Source organism: Pholcus phalangioides, unplaced genomic scaffold (assembly GCF_987345545.1).
Source record: "Pholcus phalangioides strain wild (caught in Gottingen) unplaced genomic scaffold, Ppha-v1.0 ptg000039l_1, whole genome shotgun sequence".
NCBI classification, from domain to species: Eukaryota; Metazoa; Arthropoda; class Arachnida; order Araneae; family Pholcidae; genus Pholcus; species Pholcus phalangioides.
Window position 1 is genome coordinate 12,383,190 of NW_028301625.1, and position 14,612 is coordinate 12,397,801.

Here is a 14,612-nt window from a genome sequence, read left to right on the forward strand (position 1 = left end):
TTTCAAAAGAAATTACACATTTCATATTTGGTTAAAAATTAGTCAAAAATTTTAAATGGGCTAACACTGAATAATCATAGGATTTTTTTTTATGATAAATCCCAAAATTTTACTCAGAAAACTTTATACATCCTAGTTATAAATATACTATATTTATTAGACAGTGCTGTCAGAACGTCAAGATCATCAGTTCATTTTCATAAAAGAAATCGGTCATCACCAAAAAAATCGCATAGAAAGTCAACATAGACATGTTTTGTATGTATCAGGTTTTCCAACTGAGCTTCTAACAATTTTTTCTCTAGGAGAAATGAAAACATCAGTACTAACTTAACATTCTTTGCATGATAAGATTAGTGACGATAAAAAAATTGTCAAAAAGTGCATCACTAAAGTTTTTAATTTTATTTTCCCTCTATGATTCACCCTCATAAAAACATAATAAACATTTTTTTCCACAAAAATGAATGTAAATTGGAGGTTACCATATTTTTAAATGACAATACATCAGGGCATGACAAATCGAAAGAATATTTAGGCACCAGCCAAATTTCTTGGGGGCCAAGCATAATTTTTTGTTCAAGAACAATGGACCTAAATAATGTTTTCTGACTAGGAGACAAACTGTCATGAAATCAGAAAATTTTTGTCATTCGTAGACAACAATTTAACAATTACATTAGAAAATTTTTGAGCATCAATGCTGATTTTCTAGTCACCATGGTGACCTGGAACCTGGGATTTGTCAAGCCCTGCAATACATCAAGACAGCAATTTAATTGAAGTGGATTTTCAATTAGCTAAAACATTTAATTAAGAGTATTATATACAGTTTGCTTTGATTTAAATGTTACCTACAAATACATAAAATCTTGCTTAGCAAAGTTGAATAGTTTTTTATCTTGAATTCTATTTCCAATCACCTTAATTTGATGCGATTTTATAAGCCCTTGAACACGTAGCTCTCACAAAATGAGACAAGGAATTGCGCCTCTTTCTGGATAAAAAATTAGGCCTATATTTTGTACTTTATATAGCTGTATTTTGTACTGAAATGACACTAGAAGATGTGCTTTTAAAAATATAAATAAATTGAGAAAAGAAATTTGTATGAGTTTTTTTACCATGTATAATAAAATCCCTCTAAACTGACATCCCTCGGATGCTGCCACCCCTTCTTTATGGCCAAATATAATAAAACAACGCTTTTCAAACCCTTAATTGTCACCCCTCTTTTAGGGACAAATTTTTGTGTCTCACCAGCAGGGCTGTAACTAGGATTTTTGACGCCGGGGGCAACTGCCCCCCTCCCCGCTAGTTACGGCCCTGCCCACCAGTGTCCACAAAAGAGAGGTTTTACTGTAGTTGCAATGCATATTCAAACATACACAGGACCATAGAGGGTTAAAATTGTGACCACATATTGAAAATATAAACTTAAAGAACTCATTTTCTGTTAAGTAGGGATGGGATGAATAGATATGGCCAAATAACTATGTACCGAATATTAATTTTCTTAGAATTCATTACAATTATAAGCTCACCAATTAAATTAAATTCTGTGTTTTTAATTGAAAATAAAATTATTGGTAATTTTAATTTTTTTGGTCATTTAATGATTGCTATTGAATATTAATTATGTAATTTGTTATGTAATTAATATTAAAAACTGGTAATTGAAAGATTTTTATTGCCATGACACTGACAATCCAATTTATCGAAGATGTATTTTAATGTTACTTACAGATGTAATTTTTTTTTAAATGTTACCACTTTTACTCCTAATTAAAAAAATATCAACCATTATTTACTCTCAACTAGTAATGCATTATACAATTTATGACTTATTGTCTTACTTTTCTTAACAAGGTTTTGCCCCTTTCAGCAGCTCTTAATATGTATCTTGTCTAGGTGCATCCTTCCTAGTTAGTGAGCACATGTATAATTCACATTCACTTCTACCTTATTGCAGTACGAATCTATTTTCAGTTTCATGTTTTTCCAATCCCAAGAAATTCACCCTGACATAACCTTTTTCCACAGAAGGAAAAATATACACAATAAAATATGATCAGTAAATTTTTAAGTTATGGGAAAAACTCAAATTACAGTAAAACCTTTTTTTGTGGTCACCAGCAGCACAAAAAAAATGGTGTAAAAGAGGGGTGACCGTTAATCATGGGTTTGAAATACATTCTTTCAATATACAAGGGAAAATTAATAATTTAATTATTTGTAAAATGAGGATGACTGCATCTGAGGGGTATCTGTTAAGAGGGGTTTTACTATATAATATAATATTTTTAAATTAGCTTGATGTAGGCTACTTAGATTTACACATATCTGGCCAAACCAAATATTCAGCAAAAAGGCTGAATACAGAATAGCAGCCACCTATTTGTCCTATCTCTATTGTCAAGTTAGTTGTGGATATTTCAATCAGGGATGGACAAATCCCAGGCGCCATGTTGCCATGGAAACTAAAAATTGGTATTAGAGTTTAAAATTTTCTTTTTGAAGTTACTAAATTGCAAACTGGGAAAAGCACAAAATGTTTGGAATTTATAGAAGCATATCTGACTACGTGAAAGAAGGTCACTATGCCTGTGAAACAGTAAAGAGCAGCATTATTTTGGACTTTTTTCTCCCCAGGTAAAAAATTTTTCGCTGCCTAAAAACTGTTACAGCCCCTAGATTTTTTTTGCGATTTGTCCAGCCCCAGTTTCAATCATTATGGTAAAACTCTATTTAGTTCTCAATGTCCAAATCGCTTTTAAAACCGAACTTGTTTGATCATTTTTAATCAATATATGTTTTCTCCAGTATTTTTACAGCTGTCAATCACGGCATTAAAACACTTTGAGGCATGTGACAGTAATCATAATGAGAGCGACGACTTCGATTGAATCAGTTCTAAAAACTCATGATAAATAACATCATGCCGGAGTAGAATGGTGAAAATTCAAAGATCACATTAAACTTCAATACTCAAAGTATGCGGACTGGGATAGAATGTACTCACTTTTCGCGAGCTTGAGCATCTGAAGGGACAGTTGAGCCTTTTCCTTTAGCATACATGCTGAAATAGTCAGTTTAGTGAGATTGTCACGATCTACAGAATAATGAGTACAGAGCTGCCATGAAAACTGAAATGTGTTCGGTTTGTTTCAAATGTTATAAACACTGGAAATAAACGTGAAATCAAACAATAACCATCTCGATTAGCGGATCACCTCAACGTCATCTTTAAAAAACACGCGACAATGTTGCCAATCAAATGATCACTCGAAAAATCGTCGGTCCGAGGCCGCAAATGCGACTTTTCAATACTTTAGTCACATAAAATGATAAGAAACTCTTCGAAACTGACAACTGGCACGAGATAAATTTTCACCGAAACAAAATTTCCAGCATCACAACTTCAAAACATAACGCGGGGAATGGCGTCCTTGTGGGTTGGCGGTGGTGCCAAATATTGTAAGAAAAGCTACACAACAATGATCGATCCCCGTTATTTTTATATCCGCATGGAATATTAAAAAATATTTTTCATCTCGTTATTAGAAAATTTGTTTCTAATTCATTATTTTTTTCAGTGAAATGATTGTTATGTTAGAGCACAATAATTTAGACCGTTGTTTTTGTTACACGTAATAAATTGAGTATAGCCTTTTGCATATGTAAGTAAACCTACGCTAATTGTGAAGAAAAACCTCTTCATATTTTAATGGTTACAAGAACTAATCGATAACATTGGCCTGAAAGCATAGCCCCCATCCTGCAGCGGGGACCCTGGGGCATGCCCTCTCCACATCCTGGAGCAGGGCGGCTAGGTTGGGATTTTTGATTTTTGCTGCCCCCCCCCCCTTCGAGTCAGACTTTTTCACAACCCTTCTATAGTTGATTTAAAGTGGGAAAAACATGTCATGAGAATCGTCCCGGCCCCCGGATTAGAGTCCTGGCAGTCTGAAAACGTCAAATAAATTCTTGCTTGTATACCCGGTGTGCTTACGTTTTGTTCCGCTGAAAATATGGTATTAGCAAGCAGGGGGCGTCCTCAGTGGGTGCTCGTTTCGATCTTTAAGCCGGGTTTTCCTAGGAGCAGGTTTCTACAACATTTGCAGCGTGAAAACGATGATTGATCAAAAAACCTGAATTTCAGGTTTTTAACCAATCAGCATTTTCACGCTGCGCCCGGCGCAGAAATTCTACTCCTAGGAAAATCAGGCTTTACGTAGAAAATTTCGATTTCTGAATCGATTCAGGGGGTGCTCTGATCCATACCATAAATGCTTGAGCTTCCACAACACTGTTTATGTCTGAAAGCACTTTAATTCTCGTGCCTGGGCGGTCATTCTGTTCTGATTCTTAGAATTGTTGGGCTTGCACTTCAAATTCAGTACATATATTGTTAGCGCATGTCCAACGGTTTAATGCTGCAAAATCGACAACTTCAAATCAATTAGCGCAATTTCATACGTTCTTTTGCATTCCGCTTTATTGGCGTTCTGCCTCCGTCATTAGTTTCGAAGTTCGTGTCATCATTCATTCTGTCTCTCTTCCTCCATCTCCCCTCCTTAGTTGCCGAGAAGCCAACTTCAATCTGCATTTTTTGACACAACCCTAAGGCAGAGTGCACACTGGCGCGATACAGCAAGCAATGCAGCATGCAACTCGACGTGCATTGGTTAAAAAGTACCTGAAATTCAAGTTTTTAAACAATTCGTGTCAAGTTGCATGCCACATCGCTTGCAGTATCACGCCAGTGTTACCCTGCTTAAAAGAGGCAAACGATGTAAATGCCAAAAAAATTGAAACACCGTTTTTCACGCTACAATGTCATATAAGCAATGCTTTATTGTGTGTTAAACGTGAAATGTGCCTAGGGGGAGGGGGGGGGGTAGTCCTCTAGTACTAGTTCAAAAGAGCGTGTAAATAGGTCAATAGTGTGAACGCAGGGCCGTAACTAGGATTTTTGTCGCCCGGGGCAAACATTATTTTGCCGCCCTCACAACTTTAAAATTCGATAATTCTATAACGGTGTTTTTTATTCCCACCTAAAACTGCCACCCTCCCCAAATTTTTCCGCCTGGGGCAGTTGCCCCCCCCCCCTTCACTGCCCCCCACTAGTTCCGGCCCTGATGAACGTATAGTTACATGTAAAACAGTTTTTTCGCTGTTGGCACTCACCAAGTTTACCACTTTTCGTCTCTAATTCATCGAAATCTTTTCGGCATTGGCTTCTGCGTTAAACAAGGATTTCAATTTTTTGAAGTTTCGTTTTGAATCAGTTGTTCTGAATTGTTGTATACATTTGTCCAGTTCTTTCAAAGATGCCTATTTAAATTTGTAATGTTTACTGAAATAGTGAATAAACAGCGTTTTCATATTTATCATGATAATTGCGGCTATAAATACAAATATTCAACTTACGTATTTTTTTATCAGGATTAACGTTTTTCCTCAATTTCTCAGTGATTTTAACTACACTTAAGGATTTTTCCAAATTGTGGGAACGTTTCTGATGACAATTGACGACGTCCCGTATTTTATCTTATTTTTCTCAATGAGGAAAAATATTAAAGCTAAAATGCATCGTTTGGCTATAATCAAGTGATACCTCGTATTTAGGATCGCAATTTCACGTATTTTGAACGTAAGTATGAAGGTACAGTTTTAAGATATGGATTTGAACCTATATGGATATATATTAATAATATAAATTACAATTGAATAATTTTTCATTTCAGTTAGAATTGAATTATCAAGTCTGCCTGCGTACTACCTATGCCATCGTCACGGGCCACCTCTTGTCCGCGGACCACAGGTTGAGAAACGCTGGCATAGGATGTTGAAACTAGATTTTCGAATGCATTTATACTTTAGCGAGGTTCGAAATTGCACAAGTAATGTTAACCAGGGTGCATCTGGTTCTCAAGGTTCCGGTCTTCGTAAAACTATTCTCGTGATTCTCCTAGATTTTTCTAGAACATGAATGTCATTTTGTGATAATAATTCCCGTGGTCCCCCTATGAAAAAAGATTTCTGTAGCATAGAAAATCGATTCTTATAGTATTCCAAAACAAAGTTATTCTCGTGATCTATCGTGGTCGTTGCCACTAGTCCTTGTAGGAAGAGAAGAAATTAGTCCTGGTGTGTGTTGTAATTGATTCCCGTGGTCTAGAAAAAATATTGTTTCTCAACCTATTCAAAATTGATTCTCATCACAGAGCTTAATTCTTGTGTTAATTTAACAACTTGATAGTTATATTCCAATGAAAATCTCCGTTATTCTCGTGATTTTTCAAGAACACAAAATGCATTTTATACAGGCCCGTAGCCAGAAATTTCGTTCGGAGGGGATCGCTTGGATTTCGGGGGGCCAGAGTGACAGAACAATAGATTTGGCCATCTTTTCCACTTTTTGCAGTCATTTTCTACTCTTTAGGGGGGCAGGGGACAGACCCCCGAGTTCCCCACTCTCGCTAAACTATTATCCATAGAATACGGTAATAGTTTCTCCTAGAACACACATATATATATATATATATACACTCATGTCCATAAATTGAGGATAATGCCAGCTCCGGCAAATAAAGGTTCAGAAACAAAACAAACGTTACTTATTCATAAAGCCCATTTATTAAACAAAAGATAAAGAACAAAAACGATGGTGTATGTATGATACCATTCATAAAAACTACGATTTTTGCTCCTTGGAGCAATTATAAAAAATATCTCCTTTACAAAAACTTACTATTACATGGTTGGTATGATGGTTAATACATTGTATGTCTCCCATGCGATGAAATACAGTCCGTACAACACCTAGGCATGCTGAGTATCAAATTATCGATCTGATCTTGGGGAAGATCAGTCCACTCAGCAAGCAATGCTATCCGAAGTTCCGGTACACATGTAGGAGGTGGTTGACGGGCTGCAACTCGTCGGCCAAGCATGTCCCACACATGCTCTATCGGATTCAAGTCAGGTGAGAATGTTGGTCATACCATACGGGTTATATCCTCAGATTCAAGGCATTTGTTTACGATGTTTGCTCGGTGAGGACGGGCGTTGTCATCCATAAACACAAATTCTGCGCCCATGGCACCCCTAAACAAACGTACATGTTGTTCCAGAATGATGTCCCGATAAATTTGGGCTTTCATGGTTCCGGTTTGAACATGCAGATCTGTTCTGGAACCCAGTATGATTCCACCCCAAACGAGCAATGCTGCACCACCGTAACGGTGTCGTTCAATGATGTTGTCTTGGTGGTAACGGGTACTTGGCGTTTTCCATATGAAAGTCCGACGTGAATCAGACTGCAAGCTAAACCTGGACTCGTCAGAAAAAATCACACAAGCCTACTGGGACGATGTCCACATTGCATGTTCTCTACTCCAGGCTAATCGCTGCCGACAGTGAGTTGCCGTGAGCGGAACACATCTGACAGGCCTGCGAGCATATAGACCAATATCTCCCAAACGTCTGTACACGGTTTGCCTTGAAACTGTGGTACCCGTGGCTGCAGATAGCTGACGAGACAGGTCGGATGCTGTGTTTCTTTTGGCAGTTACTGCCAAATACCGGTCTTCATTTGGCGTTGTAACTCGGGGGCGACTTGTACCGTAACGTCTACTGACATTTCCGTTATCTTGGAATCGTTGCCAAAGCCTAGAGATGACACTTTGGGCAATTCCAAGTTCCTCGGATACTTCCATCTGAGTACGCCCACATTCCAGGCGGCCGATAATTCTACCACGTAAAAAATCATCCACATGCCTCCTCTGTGTCATAACTATTCGCTTATGGCACTGAGCGCCTTACAGAACTCTTGTGAACAATTTTACTTCTTTGCCACCATTCCTTATATACCCCACTCTTGCACTCTCGTCATTGTGACGTACTATCGGCATCATCTGGTGGCTTCCTGAAATTTGCATATCATTCTTGCAGATGTGTGTGATAATTCTACAGGTGAAATTTTTACTTTAGATTTCGATTTCCGTGTGATTCTGAATTATCCTTAATTGATGGACATGAGTGTATACATAGAATGAAATTTCTGAAACATAATTCTCAATGTCTTCCTTGATCATGATTTCCATTTACTTTTATCACGATTCCCGTGGTCTTCGAAAATAAAAATTCTCGTCGTCACAGAACTTGATTTAAATTATCTCTTCAACACTTTTGTTGACAAAGGTATCTTCACCCGTTGCTCCCTGAAGCACCCAGAGTGCTAGATTCTCTTGTCTGATTTCGTGCTCGTGAGTACTTGATCAGCATTTCAATTAAATACCTTTTACAAATTGCGTTCTAGGACTGAAATCATGCTGATTTTATGCATTCGTATGTCAAACTTGCCAAAAAGGGTACTCTTCTTTTCATGATGGATACAGGCAGTGCTCGCGACTAGAAAAAGGTTGAAGACCTCTGGTCTAACCTATGCATCGACTCTTTCATCGAACATAAAGTTCATGAACTTTCGCACCAGAAGTCACTAGCTGTGCATACGTATTCCATTTGCGAGAAGGAACCGATTACAGTATTCGTTTTTATGTCGATCTAGCAGAGCTTTGAATAGACTTCCATCCGATTTCGTTTTTACTCCGACGTACGCGTTATTTTGCAAACGACTATCAAGATTTGACATTTCGAGTTTCTTGATCAGATACGAATTTTAATTTAATGCCCTCCATGTATTTATGTATGTGCAGTACGCCATTATATTTGCTCATTTTTTCTTTTGATTTTTATCATGCTTTTTTTTTCTTCCCCGCAACGTAAGTGCAACAAGTCTTTTGTGCATGTAAATAAATAAATCAATAAATCTTCCACAAACTGGATTCTCTCGATCATCGTAGAACTTAATCGTTTTACTTTATCCAGAACTTGATCGGAAAGAAGGATTCTCGAGGTCTTCCTAGACAGTGCCGTCTCAAGGCATGGGCCCACCCGGGCACGGCCTCAAGAGAAAAGGGGCCTCCCAAAAATGAGATCTGGTTGAGATTTTCGAGAATTTGCCTGGTAGGGCCTCAGAAAAATCATTTGGCCCGGGGGCCCATGATGCTCTTAAGACGGCCCTGTTCCTAGAAGTCTATTCTCGTGATCTTTCAAGGTAGTCATCTTCAACAAAAACTCGTAGTCTTCCTAGATATTGATTATCGTGGTCTTGAAAAATTAACTACAGCTATTCAACAAAAGTTAGTTTGGAAAGTTAATTTTAATCGTTGAGTTGGAAAGTTAATTTTAATCGTTGAGTTGGAAAGTTAATTTTAATCGTTGAGTTGGAAAGTTAATTTTAATCGTTGAGTTGGAAAGTTAATTTTAATCGTTGAGTTGGAAAGTTAATTTTAATCGTTGAGTTGAAGAATAAAATGGCAAGTTGTCTTTGTAGAAAATACGTGAAAAACCGGGACAATTTTGCAAAAAAAAGGTCGGGACAGCCAGGAAAACAGAAAAAACCGGGATTGTCCCAGGAAATACGGGACGTATGGTTACCCTACACTCACCTCTTATGACCCCTTTCCCTCATGGAGGAATAAATTAATCTCCTTGGGGATTATAACCTCCTTTCCTATCCCTGCATACAATTCTGATCGAAATCGGAGGGGTAAAAATGCTATCTTGTCTCATTTTAGAAAGCGCAAGCAAACTTATATAAAAAAAGAAGAAAAAAATCTGACACTTGTGTTTCTCACAAACATCACTAGATGGCTGTAAAATCGCAATTATTTCAGTTATGTTAGATGTGATAATGGTGCGTGTTTTTGTGTAATTTTTTAAATAATATCTACACCCAACCCATCCAATGGTTTTATTATTATTAATTATTTTTATTATTTTATTTCTGACACATTAATCGTGTTGCAGTAAATTTATCCAGTTTGAAACGAAATTAAATTATTGAAAATCCTTCTCGATAATATTTTTTTATTGTGATTAGGATATAATCTGCATTTTTTTAGGCATTCGATAAGACTGCATGCGCATGGATGTGTTGTGAAAAATGTATTTTTATATTTGATTATTAACATAGACATTTTACATTTGAATCAAAAGAGTGATTTTTGATCGTTAATACGCTATATTCCAGTTGTGCTTGCTCTGTGTGCCACTATCTTCGGAAATTAAATTATTGGTTTCGTTTTTGAATCTAAAGAATTTTATTCAGTTTCAGTATTACCAAACCAATAAATACAAATGCATGCGAGAAAATTGTATCACAAATCAAATCTTAACTCTGAGCACGAGTTTATCCAGTCACTCTTGAGCAACAAAATTGCAATGAGCTGATGTTTTTGTTGCAGTTATAGCATGCGCATCTTCAACCTGTTACTCGTGAGCACCGCGATGCATTCAAAACTCGCGTATAACAAGTGCTCGGTGCTTGTACCCCATGAAGTTTTATAAGAAATTTTTAAATTGTCTGGAAACTTTAAGAATAGAACTTAAGAACTATGCAGAATTGACTCCGATGTAAAGTCGTGAACTCAGCCAACAAAAAAGTTTAAATTTTATGAATATAATTTTACTTTTTATTATTTGTTTATTTCTATATTATTAAGATATTGCTAAATTACCGAAGTTGAAAGATAAGCACTTTTCCCTCATGGAGTTTTTAGCTTGAAATTTTCGGGACACTGAGCATTTCTTTAAATTACGGGTATTATATATGGGACGTTAGGAAACCCTAACCATTATTCTAAACAAAACTTCTAAAAGGAAATAATCACCTAAAAGTAAGAGGGCCGTCCCCGTCCCCCCGTCCCCCCTTCCCCCATTTTTTTACTCAGAGCGTGTGACATGAGGTCGAAATGACTTCCAAAAAACTGTATTGCATCGAATGGGAGTCATAGTAGACGACAGAAAACAGCCGTGCCCCACGAGTGACTATTTTTATTTTCATTGACGCACTGTGACAAAGGGCTCGCCAGTTAACATGTTAAAATACCTATTATGCCCGATTTTTTTTATTCGAGAGTTGTAGATCGCATACCATCCAAAAAGATTGGCATTGGCATTGCTGGTTTTAGTAGAAGATATATATCTAAGGTGTCATGTATACGGGTGCTCTTCTGATGGAGATAGGCATTAGATGGTTCTTGTGACTCGTAAGAGAAGACACATTTTATAGTGAAACCGGTTGCAGTCAGTAAAAATCGAGATATGTATTTAGAATAGAACATTTTGTTGAGAATAAAAACTTTAGAAACTTTGGGACACACACTGGAAATGCAACCCTTCTCTATACGAAAGTCAATAAAACCTGTTGATCATTCATCCCCCCGATAAATCATATTATCAGTTTCGAGATCAGCGATTGCACTCGTGACCTGTTGTTTCTGTATATTGTCAGTAGAATTACACTCATGTCCATAAATTAAGGATAATTCAGAATCAAACGGAAATCGAAATCTAAACTAAAAATTTCACCTGTAGAATTATTACACACATCTGCAAGAATGATATGCAAATTTCAGGAAGCCACCAGATGATGCCGATAGTACGTCACAATGACGAGAGTGTAAGGGGGGGGGGTATATAAGGAATGGTGGCAAAGAAGTAAAATTGTTCACAAGAGTTCTGTAAGGCGCTCAGTGCCATAAGCGAATAGTTATGACACAGAGGAGGCATGTGGATGAGTTTTTACGTGGTAGAATTATCGGCCGCCTGGAATGTGGGCGTACTCAGATGGAAGTATCCGAGGAACTTGGAATTGCCCAAAGTGTCATCTCTAGGCTTTGGCAACGATTCCAAGATAACGGAAATGTCAGTAGACGTTACGGTACAGGTCGCCCCCGAGTTACAACGCCGAATGAAGACCGGTATTTGGAAGCAGACGGAGCACAGCATCCGACCTGTCTCGTCAGCTATCTGCAGCCACGGGTACCACAGTTTCAAGGCAAACCGTGTACAGACGTTTGGGAGATATTGGTCTATATGCTCGCAGGCCTGTCAGATGTGTTCCGCTCACGGCAACTCACTGTCGGCAGCGATTAGCCTGGAGTAGAGAACATGCAATGTGGACATCGTCCCAGTGGGCTTGTGTGATGTTTTCCGACGAGTACAGGTTTAGCTTGCAGTCTGATTCACGTCGGACTTTCATATGGAGAACGCCAGGTACCCGTTACCACCAAGACAACATCATTGAACGACACCGTTACGGCATTGCTCGTTTGGGGTGGAATTATACTGGGTTCCAGAACAGATCTGCATGTTCAAACCGGAACCATGAAAGCCCAAATTTATCGGGACATCATTCTGGAACAACATGTACGTTTGTTTAGGGGTGCCATGGGCGCAGAATTTGTGTTTATGGATGACAACGCCCGTCCTCACCGAGCAAACATCGTAAACGAATGCCTTGAATCTGAGGATATAACCCGTATGGAATGGCCAGCATTCTCACCTGACTTGAATCCGATAGAGCATGTGTGGGACATGCTTGGCCGACGAGTTGCAGCCCGTCAACCACCTCCTACATGTGTACCGGAACTTCGGAGAGCATTGCTTGCTGAGTGGAGTGATCTTCCCCAAAATCAGATCGATAATTTGATACTCAGCATGCCTAGGCGTTGTACGGACTGTATTTCATCGCTTGGGAGACATACAATGTATTAACCATCATACCAACCATGTAATAGTAAGTTTTTGTAAAGGAGATATTTTTTACAATTGCTCCAGGGAGCAAAAATCGTAGTTTTTATGAATGGTATCATACATACACCACCGTTTTTGTTCTTTATCTTTTGTTTAATAAATGGGCTTTATGAATAAGTAACGTTTGTTTTGTTTCTGAACCTTTGTTTACCGGAGCTGGCATTATCCTCAATTTATGGACATGAGTGTATTTTCGAGAAAGTACAGTGAAACCTCGGTAAGTCATCACCCTAATAAGTCGTTATTCCGGTTAGGTCATCATATTTCTTGATATCCCGTTCAGTTTTCATAAATAACAACTTCAGTTTTTATAACTGTAAGTCGTCGTTAATTTCGGTTAACTCGTCACTACGGAAAAGTTTTGTGAGAGAGGAACAGATGATTTCCAGTGGCTTTCTTTAAAGAAAGAGCTTGATAACAGCACTGCGCATGCGCTATGTGTTCAAAAGTAACCATACAGTATCCTTATGTATCAAAACGGAAAAGCTCAAAGTGACAAAATAACCCAAAGTGACACCCAGGAAGTTCATTTGCCGACTAGAAAAAGTTTCTGAAATGTTAGCTACTGTTCGAGCTGGACCTGATTTTTGTATGCCCCCTTCCACTAATTTAGGGCTTCAAATTTAAACAGAATATCTTTATTTAAAAGCCAGAATGAGTTCCACGTTTCACATGTTAAGAGAGCCTTCTAATTATGCGTGGATCCACGGGGGTGCGATCACCCTCCCAAACGCTAAATAATATTAAAAAAATTTGATTGGCAGCAATAAATCTCTGCTACCAACACATTTCCCTGAATCCGCGTTTGCTTTGGTCCTGTGTTCGAGGTTGCCCCATAAACTACTGATGAAGAATTCAAAGCATTAAAATAGAATGTCATGGATGTGTATGTAAAATTCGATGTGCATTAATTGTGAGGTAGAGAAACGATAACTATATATATATGTATATATATATATGAATACAAATCAGAATAACTGTTAGAGAATATATATATATATATATATATATATATTCTCTAACAGTTATTCTGATTTGTCTGAATGGAAAAAAATCTATATACAGTGTCCACTCCTATCGTTGTCCAATGGCTATTTCCTGAAACGTTGGTTTTAGCGACAACTTTCAATTAAAAAAAACGTTTCAAATGATGTCGTTCATCATCTTAGATGCCGTTCAAATGGAAAAAAAAATACTAATAAAAAATTTACGAAATTTAAATTTTTATACGGTCTCCCTGTTCTCTAACTTCGAATTAGAACGTTGTTGCCCTGTTTTTCCTGAGGCCAACAAAAAAATCCATGTTTCTAAGTGAAATATTCACTCAGATATTCAAATTCAAAAAACGGAGGGAAGACGGGAAAAAACAGGATTAAAGAAAATTCGGGTGTAAAAAAAGTTTACCCTGATTTATGATTTTTTCCCAACTTTAATTCATTTTTTGAATTCAAAAAATATCTCAGTGAATATTGCACTTGAAAACATGAAAGTTTTTGTTGGCCTCAAAAAAGGGGCCAAAAGGGACCAATCAGGGCAAAAACTTCTTTCTGATTAGAAGTTAGAGGACAAGGAGACCGTATAAAAATTTAAATTTTGTAATTTTTTTATTAATAATTTTTGTTATGTGAACGCCATTTAAGCTGATGGGCGACGACATCATTTGACAACGATAAGAGTGGACACCCTGCAGCGTTGGAAATCATTGGTGGTCCACTGGTCCGAGACCACTGATTAAACGATCGAACCACAGAGAAAAAAATTGCAGCGGTCCGCGGGACCAGTAGCTGAAAATCCCCCAAGCCCGGTGATACATTGATCGTGGAAGAATCTCCCATGGGAGAGTTGCCGATCCTCAATTGTTTAATGTTGTCTCAGTCATTTAAATGTCGAATGATAATCGTTTATTTGCTGTAAAAAATATTTAGAAAACCGCATCTGTGCCG

The 14,612-nt window shown here is 37.7% G+C and overlaps 1 protein-coding gene across 4 annotated transcripts in view; it reads right to left on the reverse strand.

Moving 5' to 3' along the window:
- The window catches only part of LOC149065592 (single-stranded DNA-binding protein 3-like), a 156,490-nt gene extending 153,011 nt beyond the window's left edge, over nt 1–3,479 (reverse strand). For 2 of the 4 annotated variants that reach the window (XM_089253701.1, XM_089253698.1), the window contains exon 1: nt 3,023–3,479. In XM_089253701.1, the coding sequence (XP_089109827.1) occupies nt 3,023–3,078 (56 nt within the window). In that variant the 5' untranslated portion in view covers nt 3,079–3,479. The remainder of the gene's footprint in view (nt 1–3,022) is intronic. The other 2 variants (XM_089253697.1, XM_089253700.1) reach the window with 2 other exon arrangements.
- Nucleotides 3,480–14,612: the final 11,133 nt, after the last annotated feature.